Consider the following 16,825-nt stretch of genomic DNA (forward strand, 5'->3'; position numbering starts at 1 on the left):
CCTGCATGTGATCCCCAGTGAAAACCACTTTCGTATTGTAACCCGCTAGTGTAATTGGGGCTAACGTTTCCGTCTCCAGCGCCTGCGCCGCTTCATCGATTAAGATGTGAGAAAAAATTCCCCGATGTAGGTCCATATCAAACAGAGCTCGTGACATTCCCAAAGTTGTTATTATGACTCGGTGACGTAACACGTCATCACGAGTTGGGAGTCGAAAGACTCTGTCTGTTATGAGGCAGTACTCCTTCACCATGGCAGAGACAGTTGATAACTTCCGCAACGGTGTGTAAATCCTCAGGGGTCTGCAAGCCAGTATTCCATTATTACGGAGGTATTCGTCCAATAACTCTACGTGTATGTCTGCCGCACTGTTTGAATGGGTGCAGATGAGTACGCGGTTGTTGCAGTCTAAGGCAATTTGTCGAACAGCTTGATTCAGAGTGAAAGTTTTCCCTGTTCCAAATGGACCAAACACCACCAACGGAGGTGAATTGCTTGATGACGAAGCTATTTTCTTGATAACCTCTTTTTGATCATCGTTTAAGCTGGGATCGAGAATCCATGGCAAGATAGTAACCTGGAAAAAATCACACGAAACAAAAGTTTGGTCAGTGCACTTTTAAGTTTCCTAAACTTGGTAACTTTCAAAATATCAGTCGACCCCGAGTCACAATTTCACGAGCACTCAAATGACAAAGAGGCCTTCGCCGCGGGACATTTTTTTTTTTTTTTTCAAAGCACGATATAATTAGAAAAGGTTTGCTTCGGAGTGTTAATGCGTTGATAAAAATATTAACTTTCTGTTGACCCAGCGTGAGGGCCGCACAGGGGGAGAATGGCCTAGGTCGTGGCAGGACGGACCGAGCGCAGCAAGATAAGTACAGAAACGACCCGGGCCAATACTCCCCACGTCGAGCAAGTGAGATTAGTCAGTAGTTTATTATGTGGCAGTCGAACCAATCATGGTTATTTTAAATTTGGCGGCTTTCGCAAACGAAAATGCACAGCTTATGACAGTTTCCGTGGAAACGGTCAGTACAGCGCAAGTAAGAACTAATCAGAACGTTCTTATTTTCATAAAGACTACCTTGCCGTTTAATAAGGATAAAGGTTTTCTCACTGGTATTGAAAAGTGAAGCTACATTTGTATGGTGAATCAAACAGCGAATTAACCTTACGTTATTTTCCAAGGCGACCTCGCCAAAGGCGGGAAACACTATTCTGATGTGCTCTAGTCCCAGTCTGTCGATGTTGTCGTGCATCTCACAAAGTCGAAGTCGATTGATCCGGAACTGAACGTCCACAATGGTTTCACTGTTGTTTGTCAGCCCTAGATCTTCGCAACACCGTACAGATAGCTTTACTATGACACGACTTTCCTCCACCGAGTCCACTAAAGCTTCATAAACCATCGATTGAGAGCACTGGCTTTTTGCTATTAACACTGACCCGGCGCTCCCGAACAGATTCCTGAGTAGGAGTCGCCCATCCGCGTCATCGGGTGTTATAGGGCGCAACACGTGGAACGAACCGTACAGCCAACCTTCGTTGGCGCACAGGACTTCATCTTTCTTAACAATCAGTGATGCAGCGTGTAAATGGGCGCCTTCCATATTGAATCTGAAACAGTTTAATTGAAACAGCTCATTCTCATCGGTTGTGTCAGTGATCATTGAGCCCGTGGAGAAAAATTGAAAACATAAGAGAATGAAAATATCCAATATTGATGTAAAAGGGTAACATAGCATTCCCAGAACACTGCATTATTTCTAACAAATAACAGGGAAATTTGATCGGGACTTCATTTAAATTCATTCAGCCCGCATTTACGTAGGAATTCTAAAGTACAGCAATTGATAGTAATTGATTTATATCCAATTACAGATAGAGCAGATGATAATTTCACGTCACGAAAAAACTGTTAAAGCAGAATTTTTGACATCTAACCTGGCAACTTGTTTGCGAATATAAAACTCCTCTACAAATAACAACTGATGCATGATGTCTTTGTAATTTTTCTCGCTCAGACCTTGTGATTCGTCAAGAAGAGGACAGGGCACAACATCATCCACTCTATCTACTGGCAACTTGTACAAGTCTGTCAAATTATCATTCTTGAACACTGAAGAGGTTTTGCACTCAAAAGGGACAATTTTCCGGTAACTTTCATCCCACAGAGGCCCACCCAAAGCAAGCTTTGTCTTCTCCTCGCTCAGTTCTCTCAGGAATTCTTGACTGCCGATTTCGACACAAAATTCTAAGGCAAGGGGACGCTCTTGGCCAAAATCGAACACCAAATATTGTCTGAAGTTTCCGAAGACAAATGTAGAGAATGAGAGCGCTACTTCCACTTCACAGTTGCTGTCCAACGCACGTAGGTATGGTGGTACTTGATAATGACAGTCGTCAACCCTCTCTACAGCGTCCTCCACTGTAAGTGGGCCTTTCGAGTATTTAATTTTAACACTGGTGAAACTGTAACAACTGGGGAATTTCCATAATAGTGCAATATCCTGCAGATGCCCGGTCTCAGTGGACTAAATAAGAATTGAGAAAACATATGTGCTAAGAGACTAATTAAAAGCTGAGGAAAGCCCATGAGTAATCCTTTAAATCCAAAAAAAGCTAATTTTTCCAAATGTTGATTATGCATTTCTCAGCTCGCTATTCGTGAAAGTTTGGTGACTTATTACGACGATGTCATTTAGATTCTAAACTGATTTTATTGCCATAACCAATTTGGATAGACATGAATCAAACTGTAAGAATAATTGAGCAAAGGGTTTCGGAGGCAATCATACTCCTCCATCATTTCCAACAGCGACTACAATTTTTAGTCTCATTTATAGTTTTGGTTTTATTTTTTATTTTTGTCCTTGTTGTTCACCATGATTGTAATGAGGGCGATGATGTCACCACCTTTAGTCCTATGTCATAACTCATAAAGCTGCTCTTTTTTGTGTTATTTTTGCACCTGTGATACATTCCTGTCGCGTCTTGTTGGCCCTACTTGTGTTACGTTCCTTTGGTTCTCGAAATTTTATCTCAAATTCTAATACTTTCTCCAGGTTATTCAAAACAAATAAGTGATGAGTCCCTTAGAATATACCTCACGACCAAACTTCCCTCTCTCTTACCTCATAAGATAGTCGGACAGTCCAGCTAAAAGTTTTTTCTCCTTCACTGTCCAATGGAACTTGTAATGACACATTTTGAACACTTGGATCACACGCAACTGACACTCCTGAAAGACTGGTGACGAGATCCTTCAACTGAGAGATGAAGATGGATTATTTAGCTAAATCTGAACTGTCGTGAGGCTAACACGAAATATGACACAATACAGAGCTAACCTTGTAAGTGGGAACTGGTCGATCATCTTTTATCGGTGAACGGGTGATGGTTTTTATTGCATTTTCATTTTCGTCTTTTTTCTGTTCAGTTTCCTTTTCCTCCTCGTTCTTAGTTTCCATCTCCTTTTCCATCATTTTTACGTGTTTATTCCAAGCTTCGAGTTCCTGTGGGCCGTGTGCAAAAGTACATCCTTTTTTCAATTTGCAAACTCCTTTCGTCCACCTAAGAATTAAAAGTAAACCTAGTTTAAGAGCTTCTTTCTTTTTTTTGATTTATTAATATACGATCTGAAACGCATACACTATGACGACCGATAGCCTGTACCTTGAACAAACTGCATGACTCACCCAGCACATATTCTAAACCGTCCCCCTTTTGGTGGCATTCGTAGTGGTGCTCGAACCTGTCCCTTGAAAGCTTGGCGCCACTCATCGAGTGACATGTAAGGTTTTTTGGTCATCAATTCTTTGTGTTTCGTCGGGACTGCACAAATATCTGAAATACGATAAACTTAGTGGAAATAAGTTTATTTCACCTACAAATTTACCAAGAATGGCCAATTGTACATCCTACTCTCCTTAAAAGATCCTGATGAAAAATAATGCATCGTACACAATGACGTGATGATCCAGTATTCGCACCATCATAATATTTTCTTACCAGCGGTTCCCAATCTTCTTGAATCGTTGCAAGTGAATATTCAATTTTCGTCCTTACCGTTACATTACTAGCACTCCATAAATGATTGGCAAGGGCTCTGCGCCGATTATCATAAGATCACATTCATAGTATCCCGTAAGTAAGCAAAAAATGGGACGTGGCTGATTGGAATCCTTTAAATCGAGGAAGCAAAAGCCCTTTGTTTGCCATAATTAGTAGCCTACCTCTCTTCCTTTCTACTTCCCATGCTTTTCGTTCTTCTTCACTGTGTGCATAGGAACAGCGTTCCCCTTGAAAACAAGGCTGCTGAAGGCGGTAGTACTTGCAGAGGCGGTAGGCGCCAAAGACAAGACGTGGTCTTTTACGAATTCCGTAGCCTCTTACACTTGCACTTGCTCCAGCTTTCTCTCTAACGCCCTCAGTAAAGGGTTTAACTTTAGCAACTGGTTTTTTCGTTTGTGGAGACGTTGAACCAACAGGGGGCTGCTGTGCCCCAGGTGGTGGTTTCTGTTTCTGGTGTTTGCCTTTGGAAGTTGACTGGCCGATACTTGGCACCTTTGATGTAGATTTTACGGTACTCATCGTGTAGTCCAGTTTGTCAGGGCAAGTGCGGGTGCTACAGACACTGTCTGTGTCGGATTCATCATCACCATCAGCTAGTCGCGACATGGACGCAAAAGTTAAATGAATGCATATCTGCGTATACGTATGCGCTCATGATTTTCCATGAAAATTTCATTTAAAGCATGAAGAATATAATAACACTTCGTACTTGCGTATGCAGTCTTAAAGCTAAGACGGTGATTTATAACTTAACACAAACACACCCGCATTTTACAGCTTTTAAGGGACCAGAACTTATCGCCCGGGGGGGAATCGGAGTATAAAAGAGAAAACATAAAAAGTGACTGCTAATTGACTGCCAGTTTGGGGATCACCAGAATATTACAGAGCCTTATGGGGGAATCATGTAAATTCTTTTCGTGATACAACCAAAAACTTCTCTCCCCTCCCCCTCCCCCCCCCCCCTCGGCAATATATCTTTAAGCCTCCTTCTTAGCGTCTGCGTAATAACAAATTAATCAATTAGTTGCATGGGCATAAGAGGGGAATTCCTTATTTGATTGATCTTAGTTTCTAATTGTGATTATGAGATCTCTGCATGTGAATACTGAATAATTACTAAAGCGTAGATTAGTCGTAACCCGAGAGACGAGGAACTCCTTTATAATCCAAGTCCCTCAAGACTTTACTGATAAGGAAGCCATCAATAACTTGGATTTTTTTTTATCTATCACACAAGTAAGGGGAAAATCATGTTGCCGCACCCAATTACCTTCCCGTTTGGCTCTCAAGGTCTTGGTCTTTCTTCTTCCCTGCTTTTTCTTCGGTCTTACTGTAGGAGAAAAATCTGTATATATAGTCAGTTTCATGATTGGTCCTCATCAAAAGAACTGTAGGTGTTATTTTAGATACAAATTCAATGGTATTGATTGTGTTCAAAGTTTACCATGCCCCGTGATAGACATCTTACTTTTAAAACACAACGTTCCTATCCGTTACTATGATGAAAAATTTTTGTGGCTCGGAGGAGCTTCTTGAGCTTCACGAGCTCCACCAGAATGAAGTGCACGTCTAATGCAAGTTTAAAAGGTGCCTCACTTTAAAAGCTCACCATAAACCGTTCATGCTCCTCGAGGAAACCGAGTCAACTCTGTGAGAACAACATGTCTCACACAGAAATAATGAAATCTCAAGCTTTGTAATAACAATAATCGTGCCTAAACGCGCGAGGGATGATGGATAACAAAAAAACACATTTTTACGTACCGAGAAATTCCTCTTTAGTTGCACCTCGCTTTACTTGTGGATTAAAATCAGCTCTTGTCTGATTAAAAACAGGAAAACCAAATTGTTTAGTTTTTTTCCACAGACTGCTATAATGCTGAAAGATTTAGTGCTTCTGATTTTCGTCTTCACGTGACATACCGCTCTGTGTCTATTTTCATTTCCTTTCTTGGGCATTTCCTTCGTACAGGGCTGAGCTATTTCTTGCCGCTCCTGGAATTAAAAAAGACAATTATTGACAAATTTTCACCTAATAATCTATTTATTTCAATAACTTATTGATTTGAGTGCCCATGGAATATAGTATAGAAATTATTAAAGGCTGCAGTCGTTTTGTATCAATGAATAACAGAATTTACCTTCTCTCGGATCCATTCTTCTCGTTGCAGCTCTTTTTTGCCCTTTGTTGTCTGAGCGCGGAAAAACAATAGATAATGTAAATAACGAATATTACCATGCCATGTCAACAGCTTAATTTTCCGGATCTCGCTTGTTTGTCAAAGGGTTGATGTTACTTTCGTCAAGTGCTTACATCCTTATAAAAACCACAGATCTGGTCCATATTGGCACACACAGCATTCAAGAGTGTTTGGGATCTCTTTGGTCATTAATTCAGCCATTAAATGAAGTATTAATTCAACAAAGCACACACTTCACTGAAGCAGAACTTTTAGCTTACCTTGGCATGCTTGGAAGCTCGGAATTGGGGGCGTTTGTTTTCTTTGTAAGGCAGTAATCCTTGACTAGACGATATATCAAAGGACTTAGAGAAAAAAATCAGAAGAGTACTCTCAGCATCAATTTACGTGTTTTGCAGAAATGCCAGAGAATGTAACACGAGGCAATCTCTTAGAGCCCAAAATTTTCATTAGGCAGTCGAGAAAAACTATTGAACTTACCGATTGTGTTCGGCTTATCCCCGTAGTGTTTTCAGGCTCAGCCATCCGGTCCCGTATCTTTCTTTCTATCTCGTCAAGATAAGTATTCTGAAACTAAAAGATTAATCGATTTATGTAAAATATAGCGTAAATTGAGACACAGGTTTTTAAAAAATTCCAACGTAACCTTAGGAAGCGAATCCGAGTTTCAAGGTCAAAACCAGCGAATTTCTTGAGAAACGGGCAACCACTTGATTAAACAACAGAATACCAACAATTTTATAAACTTTGTGTTCGACAAGCCAGTTTCGCTTTCACGATTTTTTTTTCTCACTGATTTCACTGAAAGTTTCAATTTCTTCCCTGTAAAATTTTGCGTGACGCCAGTAGTTTCGTATGTTTTCATATATGGTTTTGCGCGGGAAAATAGCGTACGGCTGCCCAAATTGATTCATTTGCGCTTGCTCTACTTTGACCGGCTTGTTCTGCATGTCACAGCGCTGATCGTTTTCTTTAGCTAGTTATTGGAGAGGATTAACTTCAGTCTCACCTCAGGATCAATAAGCATCCGCCATTCATTGAGTATTTCAAGAGCTTCGGAAAACTCTCCAAGCTGCATTTGGATTTTGATCTTTGTATCAAGAGCTGAGATACTTTCACGGTCAGACAGATTAAGGGCTGATCGAAAAAAAGATTTGCAACAAGGTTATTCATTTGTAAGAACAATTAGTTAGAACTTTCCCTCACCCTTCCGGGAAAGCTTCCCATATTTCTCGCATATTCAAGAATGGCTCACCTCGATTGCAGTCTTGATCAGCTTGTAAAAATTTCCCCTATAGATAGAAAAGGGTTTCAGAATCGGCGGTTATGTAAACCTCTGGTTAAAACTCTTGTTTCTAGTATCAGCAGTTACCTAGACTAATGGTGTAAACAGCTATAAAAATTTTAAATAATTTCACAAGTTACAAATTTATATTACCGGGTAGGAGTGTGGGACGTTTGTCATCTCGTTTAAGGTGCACTTGGAATAGAATTCCTATATTTTTAACTGTTGGTGTATCATTTGTGGTTTCAACCAAAAAAATTGAAAAAACGCCATCTTTCTTTCTAATTCACTTGCCATCTGACATAAATCAACAGTACATTTAAACTAGCTTGATAATAATAACTTTCGTCTGTACCAAATCTACTCTTACCTGAATGAAATAACATTGCGCTCGGTATTCATGGGCCATCTGTATTCCTTCTGCTCTAGGCGCAAGATTAACCATCTCTGTGAAGATACTCAAAGCTAAATCAGGTTTGTTTTTTTCAAACAATATCGTCCCTTGCTTCATCAGGATGTCGATGGTTCTGTAGATTTGGTGTTCACCCTTAAAGGCAAGGTACGCAATATACTGTTCGTCATGGCAAATCCAAACTAAACTTTATAATCTGAAAAAATACTTTCACACTTATGCGATAGGTTTAAAGGCGTTACCTTCACTTTATTTTCCCTGGTAAGCAATGGCGAATATCAGATGATATTCAACAAGTGATACTCCCGACTTTCCAAATCTTGCGAGAAATGCAACGAAAATATTCCTAATTGTTTATCAAAGATTGGAGGATGTTTCTCTGTTGTTAGCAAAAGAAACGGAAACCGTGTTTGTTCATAAATTCGCTCTGAAAAGTTAAGCGTAAAGTTTAACGGCGTTGAGTTTTTTGTTCTGTGTTGCAAAAACATTGGAACGACGATAAATACAATAGCCTCCATTCTACTCCCTCAAAGCTCAATCATTTCCTCGAGCTTCGCTCTTGGAAACATATTATGTCCGCAGACTAATATTCTAGAATATTTTCACGCCACATGGAGGCTACTGTTGACATATCAAACTGATTTTGTTCAAAATTTGACGTTGAGCATACGAAAATAACAAAACGATACCTGTCTGAAGAGCGATTTGACCTTTGTTCTTAGTCTGCGCACAGCATCTTTGTCTCTTGACTTCTGCAAAGTAAAAACGGTTCGATTGACATAAGAAAACGTAAATTGCTGCTTCTTCTTCTTCACCTGTGCCACACTTTCATTCCAGGTGGGAGCTGGTTATGATGACTTTAGTCTAGAGAGATCTGAGAGATTTCTTTTGATGGTCAGGTTTGTGTAGGAACAGTTCCGGGGGCCACACGAATTCATGAATGTCAAAGTAGACGACACACGAATTGTCCCTAATTTTGGCATATTTTGAAGTATGCCACGACTCAACTGATAGCTGATTCACCCATCATTGGCAGTTAATTGGCCGTCTATGGTCCCCTCTTTATGCTCTATAGTCTCCTCTGTTCCCTCCTGAAAACCATATGATCCCCAAAATCCCCCCCCCCCGCCCCGTCGGCGATCTATAATGACCAGTCTCTAAAGGGTTCGCTATATCACCGCACTACGAGCGTTTTTAGAATTCTATTCGAAAAAAAAAAGAGAATTTAAATATCACTAGAATAAACCCACACATTCTGGATAGCACTTGAACACCAGTGTCACCTGAGCATCAATATCACTTGAAGGAGCCTGATTTGATACCACGTGAAATTAATGAACAAAAAATTTACCTCGGGATTGAGAGCTTCAAAGACAATAGCATGAATGAAGGCTTCTTGCACCTCTCCCTGCAATTCTAGAGCTCGTAATCTCAGGAAGGCTACATGTTCGTTTCCGCAACCAGTCAAGGTTTCGCCTTGAAAAGAAAACGATAAACGAATATGATATGAAAACATTTGTTATCTTACTTTTCCATTTCTCGCTCAAATTAAAATAGTCAGTGGAGAGGCGACACAGCAATGGACGATTCAGTCTTTGAGTCAATTGAGCTTGTTAGTGTCATCTTCAGAAGAGCGATTGGGAACATCTCTCCCACCCTACTACGCAACTTGATGTACTTACAAACATCGCAGTCATGTAAAACATGTTGCACATAATTCTGAAAGAAGAACAAAAGTATAGTCATTATTATATAATGAGATTAAATGATCCTTGACCAATCAGAAAGCGTGTGTGTCTTTAAACATACCTTAGTATTATTGCTCAGGTGATTATAGAAATGTGCGCACTCTAATTGGTAGAGAACTTCTTTCTGATCACATCGTACGAGTTGTTTATGTTACTAAAGCAATTTTGTATGACTAGTTATTTGAATGACTTAGCGGTCTTTAAAACTACTAATAGCTGATAGCCAGTCACGTAAAGCAACTGAGGAATCATTCAAAATTACCAAACGAAGTAAACATTCAGCTCGCTTGCACAGAATATTGGCTACTCGTTCAGCAGATGTGGGAACTTGAAGATATTCAACAGCCGCAGTGTAAAGCGCAGCTGCAGTACGATAGTCTTTGGTCTCCAAAAACCGATCAGCATTTTTCAGAGTTTCCTCATGGTTGGTTGATACAAGGGCTGAAAGGAGCAAATCCTACCATAAAAAAATTGAAGATTGTTCATATACTGCGCAGTTAAGACAGATGTAAAACGAAGAAGGGTTTTTCCTAAAGCTAACTTTGGGTTGACTAGTTTTCCGTGAACTATAAACTTGTGTCGGTAAAAATTGTCAGGTTTTGAAAAAAAACTTGTCAATGATATTTTATCAGGAAAAATTTATCGAGCTATACCTTGCAACGTTAGTCAAAGGCGTGGGGTGCATTCCTCAAATTTCCGAAGACCTACCCAACATATGCAACCTCCTCATAGGCTTTTTCGCTGGGTTTGAGATACCTGTCAGCCTACTAAACAAGGGTTTGTGTGCGAAGTTTTGATCCGGTGACGTGAGAATCGCAAGTAGGCAGGTATTTCTAAACAATTTCGGCAAAAAATCTTCCTGATTTTCATTGCGGTGACACTTTCGACCCCTACAAGTTTTTCTTTGACATGTTCCGCTTTCAAAATCTACTGAGCAATAATATACCTGATAATAATATACCTTGCAACGTTAGTCAAAGGCGTGGGGTGCACTAGCTACTCAAATTTCCGAAGACCCACCCAATATATACAACCTCCTCATAGACTTTTTCGCCGGGTTTGAGAAACCTATCAGCCTACTAAACAAAGGTTTGAGTGCAAAGTTTTGATCCGATGACGTGAAAATCGCAAGTAGGCAGGCATGTCATATCAGCAACAAATCTCTCTGTCAAATCATTTGCGGTAAAACTTTCGACCCCCTACAAGTTTTTCTTTGATATGTTCCAATTTCAAAATCTACTCAGCAATTAATATTCAAAATGTCAAGGAAAAATTTTCATTTACGTACACTCCCCAGGAAAACTTTTCTAAGAAATGTTGCTATGGGAAACTTGCTAATCCAAATCGATCTTAACCAGATAACCGGAATTATTTTCGGAAGTTCTACGAGACTTGAATTGCTTACATACCCTTTAGTTATCCTAGTTAACTCCATTTTTGATGATATAATCCATCATAAGAAGCTGGGTTAAAGATCAAAGTATGATAAGCAATAAAATTACAACAATTTCACTGACCTGTGGTACTGGAAATGGCAAGGCGTTAAAAGACACGGAACTGAAAATGATATCAAAATGGTTCATGTCAATGATACAAATTCACTACATAATGGACGAAAATATAAAACTTTGGGAATCGATCCTCGTTCCCAAGGCTCCTCCTCCTTCTTTCCTTCGCTTTGCAGGCGGGAATTTGTCGGAATCTAATTTTCTTTTCCACCCAAAAATGTCAAAACTAAATTGTAAGCTGATAATCAAAGTAATTCCACACGCCCATTTACAGTCAGAACAATGAACCAATGAGAACTTAAAGTAAAAGACATGCAAACTGTCTTGGTTTTTACACCTTAACTGTTGACAGGATGACGAATATTTTGTAAACCAATCTCAAAGCAAAGTTAAACAAACCAATGAAATCCCAGATTTCGCTCCAGGGCTCAAACATCATTTGTGGATAATATTCTATACCTTTGGTAGGCCATGTAGGATTCCAAGTGACCTAAAAAGCTGGAATCTTGTCAATACCTAAAAAGGAGGAAAAACGAAAAAGGCCAACTCAGAGAAAGACTAATAGAACAGTTATGAAGAGAGACTCTGTCCAAAACCTCTCGCGGCTTCGCGTGCTTCTTTTTATTAACGGCTCTGTCGCTGGACGCTTGAACGCATGAAAGAACCGCCAGCTACTCAAACTATACAGTCCTCGATTCACGGAAATTATACCCCACTGAAAACAATGCCACGAAACGGAAACCAAAACATTTACTGACTTCGGCTGAACAAGAAGTGAATTCTTTTGATCGTGCAATCTGATTGTGCGGTGAGAGTATTCCTGAGAACGACTGTTGTCGGCAATAGTAAACTGCAGCACTGGGAACCTTAAGTGAAACCAAGATGGCGACAACAACGAAGAACGGTCAGCATTAGATTCCATCCACCAAAACCACCTCGGTCGAGAGGGACTGAGATGGAATATTTAATGACTTGCAAAACATAACCGAAGATTCTCGGAAATCCGCAAGTGATGTAGCCGAACATCCGAAGCTGTAAATCCCATGATTCTTGAGGAACAAACAGAAACAGCATAGCGAGAATTTTAAGTCGCGAACCATTGATGGTAGACATGCAGATAATTTAGGATACGAAAATTCTGTTGATGAGGCGCTTAAACTTATTGCGGAATTTGAAACAGGATTGACGACGAAGTTTTCTTTCTTTAAAGCTGTCAAAGGTTTCGGGAACATATATTTATATATATTTGATATAGCTCTTTAGCATTACAAAGCTTTGCTATCGTTATTGTGCATTCTCACTAGTTTGTCTAGTTCAAGTCCTCTGGCATGGCTTGGATGATACCACAATCGTGGAATCATTCGGGTTAATTTAATGCTTACACCTCCTTCCTCGGACAGAAGTCACAAAATACTGGGGGAAGATGCATGAGATATTTAAGGAGCAAAAATTCGTTTTTTACTGGTGTGCCTTTCCCAATTTTGGGAAGGAAAGTGTTCAATTGCCAGCACGGCATAGATTGAACAGCTGGAGAGAAAAGGAAACGAAAAGATACAGAAGAAGTACTGTATATAATAATTTCTTTTTATCCTCAACCTCTGTGTTTCTGTCAACTATGGCTTGCTAATTTGAAAGGTCAAATACATGAATGGGTCATATGACATTGATCTCAGAATACTTTTATGACAAACGTGATAACAATTCAATCTTGGCTAAATTGAAGATGGTTTAGAAGTTAACAATTGTAAGAACTTTTCACTAACATATGCTGCTGACAAAGGAGAAAATATATGCAACTCTGCATTTTTTGCATTCTATCAAGCAATCATATGTTTGCTCCTTATCACACTATGACACTTCCGTTTTGTCACATTCCAAAAAATAACTTGAGAAATACACTGTCACTCATCTTACACTGTTATATTTACCTATTACAGAAGGCTGGAAACAAAGATTTTGTTTTCAAGAAAATAAGATTTCTTGTCCAAGACACAAGGAAGTTTGACTGCGAAGCACAGATAAAAATGCAAGAAATTTTATTTTTTTCAGAGAACAAGGTAGTTCTACTCATGTATAAACAGAACAAATGCGATTTAATAAATCAGATATGCGGCATGACTCCTTTTCTTCCATCCCCACTCAAAACAAGCAAACACACCTATAGAGGTTCCAGTCTGGTCTGCAAATGAAAAGGAGGAAGGTGATCACTGCAAAATTAAGCATTAGGGTTCTTATTTATAACATATTGATTATTGTATACTTATATCTAGAAATTAAGGTTGCAAGTAGCAGCCAGCTGAGTTTTAGTTTGAGTTTTATCAAGTCCATTACTTTGTTAAATTTAGAGTAACCTTGACTTGAGAGAGGAAAATTGAGGAGCTGTAATATACTAATCATCAATTAGGGACCACAAAGAAAAATTTATTTATAGAGACTTTTGAAGGAGAGGGGTAAGACTTGTGACAAGCTGGCAGACATATAGATAAACTTTACTGCTAAATGGGTTACAATACAAAGTGCTCAGTATTTGGATCAGCTATGGCTCAACTTAAACTTTGCTTTAGCTTCAAGTTTAATCCTTTGTGGTTTTCTTTCTCTGTGTTTATTTTTCAAGTTATGTACACAGAAGAACACAAAAATGACAAGGAATGCTTTTGAATATCAAGAGGCTGGAATAAGCAAGAAACCAAAACTGAATTTTAAACAGTACAAAGTTAATTTGATCTTCCAATGTTATTTAATTTTAACCATAGAATTTGCTATTTAAATTTATCCCCTCCATTTTTCTGGGTATTGTGAGCAAAAACAAACAATTATCACAAAATGCATGGTACACAATGGTTTGATTCCCCAATGTGGCAAAGGCCTTTCACTGTCTATCCATGAAAAGGGAAATAGTTTGTAAACTGTAAGACATTCTGCATGTTGAGTGTATACTTATTTATCCATGTGAAATTAAAGGTTACTTGAAATAAATGTGAAAGATTTATGGGATTTTCAGACCCCTGATAACAATTACTAATGTGCTGATTTGTTGTACTTAAAGGTTATGATTTTGGTGGAAATAGTGGAAGAAATTTCTGGACCTGGAATTTTGTTGCAAATGTTTGTTTAAATCAGTTTAAGTCAGTTAAAAACTCTCCTGTTTCAAGATTACATGATTACCACACCAGAACCTTTTGTATTCTATATTATGCACCATGTTATGATTATGGTTTCAATTATAATAAAAGGTGCTGACTCAAGAACTTTCCAAAATATCTCTACATACAAAGAAATAGATTGTGGTTATGTACTCCAAATAGCAGGTCACATCAGTCTTCTGTAAGGAAGTAGCAGAAATTTCTGTGGTGGTTTTGGTGGATGGAGAGAAAAATCCACCAAAACCACTTTATTCTATGTGTTAAGAGTTATGATAATCATTATGAACGTTTGGTCGGTCAGCAATTGTGCACCATAAAAAATAATTAGCCAGAGCACTAACTGCTAATTAGTGGTATAAATCTTTTGTCTCCCTGAACATCTAACAATGGCTATAGATAAAATTTAAAAAATATATTGTTGATGGTTTTGGTCAAAGTTTTGGTGGATGTTCCCTAATGACATCCACCAAAACTACGTAACATCTAAGCACCTTTTAAATACGTGAAATATCTGCATAAAATTGCGTAAAATGTTTTATAATACTACAATCGAACAATAAATTAATACTAACCATTTCTTTAGTAAAAAGTTTTGACGCAATTTCCCAAACAAATAATACACTTGGGTCATCGGGATAAGTCGGCATGTTGTCGTAGCTTCGTAATTTTTTTCCATCATTCCATCTCAGTCCCTCTCGACCAAGGTGGTTTTGGTGGATGGAATCTAATGCTGACCAACGAGAACATGCCAAAAGAGGAGATCTTATGGACAAGAAAAATAGCTCGACTCGTGCGTTTTGAAACTTTGTACATTTCTAAGCCGTCCTCAGGAAATCGTCAAACTTTGCGTGGTCTTGTGACGGTAATTAAGACGATGAATTATTTACGTTTTTATTTGGAACTCTACGCTTCGCTAGCTCCCATGTAACGCTTAAGTTAAGGTAAGGCGCCGTAAGAAACGACAGATATCTCGATCTTTTCGCAAAATTCTAAATAAGTTAGTTAAGAATTTAATTTTTAATCGACGTTTTCCCATACCGTAGCCGTTCTGACGGTCCCTAGACGGAAGTTTCGAGAATCTAGGTTGAAGTCATCTTCAGAGGAGTAAAAAGTTGTTTTAAGTCCGATCCCGGTAACAGGTTCGTTCGTAACCACTATCGAAGCTTATCGCAATAAATCAATTCCGCGTGTGAGTCACCTACGAATCCTCTACAATGAAGCTCCCCTCAGAATCGATAACCTAAATATAGAATTCTGCCTCGCTTCTTCACAAAACTATAGTTTGGCATCGTGACAGTAATTCAAAGCCGCTTGGAGCAAGTCGCGACAGAACTCACGCGACAGCTCGAACCTGTTAGGTAGAATTTCTACCGACTGTGAAATTCCAAGTGAACATTTTCTCATTCTGTTCTAGCGTTCGAAAAACCTTTCTTGATCAGCAATGGATGACATGAGATAAAGAAATTTCCTTCCTGTACAAAACACTTACCTCGAGCTCTAAACCAATGTTTAATTTTATCCTTCTCCTGTATGAATGTAGTTTGACTCGGAATGTCTCGGCAAGCGAACAGCAACACTTGCTTTCTAAACTTCAAGCGATTTATCAAAATTTCTCGGCTACACCTATTAAAGAGACCGAGGGTTTAGTGAATATAATTACGAACATGGCATTACAGCGCGTATACTATACAAGAGGCAGCAGCTACAAACCTTGTTTTGTCTTCTGAAACTAAATATGCAAATGTTGAACATGTGCGACCTTATGGTCCTGGCGCGGTGCATTCGTCACGGTTGATGATTCCCAGAGGAAATTGAGGAAATCATGAAATTTCTAGAATAAACGTATCGGCGGACAAATTTTTGAAAAACGCAAAAATTTTCCTTTAATGACGTTAAATAGTACAGCATTGATAAATATCAGAGGGAAAATTATGATCAACTAATGCCTACTGATTCATTATGACGTTTATGCTGAATTCAAATCAAAGGAAATAGGTTCGCCTAAAAAAGTCGAGAGGATGTAACTCGCTTTTTAAGAGTCTGGTCAGTACTTGAACGAGCTCTTTTACACAAAATGGATCGCAGTATTCCCAAGATTGGAACTCATTTGCCATTAGAGAAACATCATCAACGATAAAGGAGTTAAGGACGAGCATAGTTTAGAGTGGGGACTGGGTCTGGGTACTGGCAATTGAAGAAGTGAACAGCTGTGGCCATATTTCCCAGTTACTGACGTACACGAATGGCAGCGAAATTGGTGCTGTTGGATCTTGGCCTGAACGTTATGAAGAAGTGTATCTCCAGAAGATGACAGCTGAAGCAAGCGTATTAGGGTATTCTGCTTCTTTCCTGACAGCTTAAAACTGAACTCCCAAGAAATTTAAAATATCAGTAGACCACGGGGCCCCAGCCGCGCGCGCGCGAAAAATTAAAAGCACTAAAATGTGA

At 39.1% G+C, this 16,825-nt stretch overlaps 1 protein-coding gene across 9 annotated transcripts in view; it reads right to left on the minus strand.

Moving 5' to 3' along the window:
* Nucleotides 1-16,543, minus strand: part of LOC113667745 (3'-5' exoribonuclease HELZ2) — a 30,142-nt gene extending 13,599 nt beyond the window's left edge. The window contains exons 1-24 of one of the 9 annotated variants that reach the window (XM_089185020.1): nt 16,088-16,543; nt 15,867-16,000; nt 11,694-11,750; nt 11,244-11,283; nt 9,989-10,183; nt 9,661-9,697; nt 9,330-9,454; nt 8,668-8,730; nt 7,937-8,113; nt 7,537-7,573; nt 7,291-7,418; nt 6,762-6,854; nt 6,542-6,625; nt 6,222-6,272; nt 6,004-6,075; nt 5,845-5,902; nt 5,351-5,410; nt 4,239-4,670; nt 3,702-3,864; nt 3,354-3,576; nt 3,138-3,272; nt 1,948-2,537; nt 1,179-1,620; nt 2-577 (exon numbers count right to left, since the gene is read on the minus strand). In XM_089185020.1, the coding sequence (XP_089041146.1) occupies nt 2-577; nt 1,179-1,620; nt 1,948-2,537; nt 3,138-3,272; nt 3,354-3,576; nt 3,702-3,864; nt 4,239-4,670; nt 5,351-5,410; nt 5,845-5,902; nt 6,004-6,075; nt 6,222-6,272; nt 6,542-6,625; nt 6,762-6,854; nt 7,291-7,418; nt 7,537-7,573; nt 7,937-8,113; nt 8,668-8,730; nt 9,330-9,454; nt 9,661-9,697; nt 9,989-10,183; nt 11,244-11,283; nt 11,694-11,707 (3,795 nt within the window). In that variant the 5' untranslated portion in view covers nt 11,708-11,750; nt 15,867-16,000; nt 16,088-16,543. Of the gene's footprint in view, nt 1; nt 578-1,178; nt 1,621-1,947; nt 2,538-3,137; nt 3,273-3,353; nt 3,577-3,701; nt 3,865-4,238; nt 4,671-5,350; nt 5,426-5,844; nt 5,903-6,003; nt 6,076-6,221; nt 6,273-6,541; nt 6,626-6,761; nt 6,855-7,290; nt 7,419-7,536; nt 7,574-7,936; nt 8,114-8,667; nt 8,731-9,329; nt 9,455-9,660; nt 9,698-9,988; nt 10,184-11,243; nt 11,284-11,693; nt 11,751-15,415; nt 15,554-15,866 lie in introns of those variants that run through there. The other 8 variants (XM_089185017.1, XM_089185015.1, XM_089185021.1 and 5 more) reach the window with 8 other exon arrangements.
* Between the last annotated feature and the right edge of the window lie 282 nt (nt 16,544-16,825).

This window comes from Pocillopora damicornis, chromosome 10, assembly GCF_964200805.1.
Source record: "Pocillopora damicornis chromosome 10, jaPocDami1.2, whole genome shotgun sequence".
Taxonomy (NCBI): Eukaryota; Metazoa; Cnidaria; class Anthozoa; order Scleractinia; family Pocilloporidae; genus Pocillopora; species Pocillopora damicornis.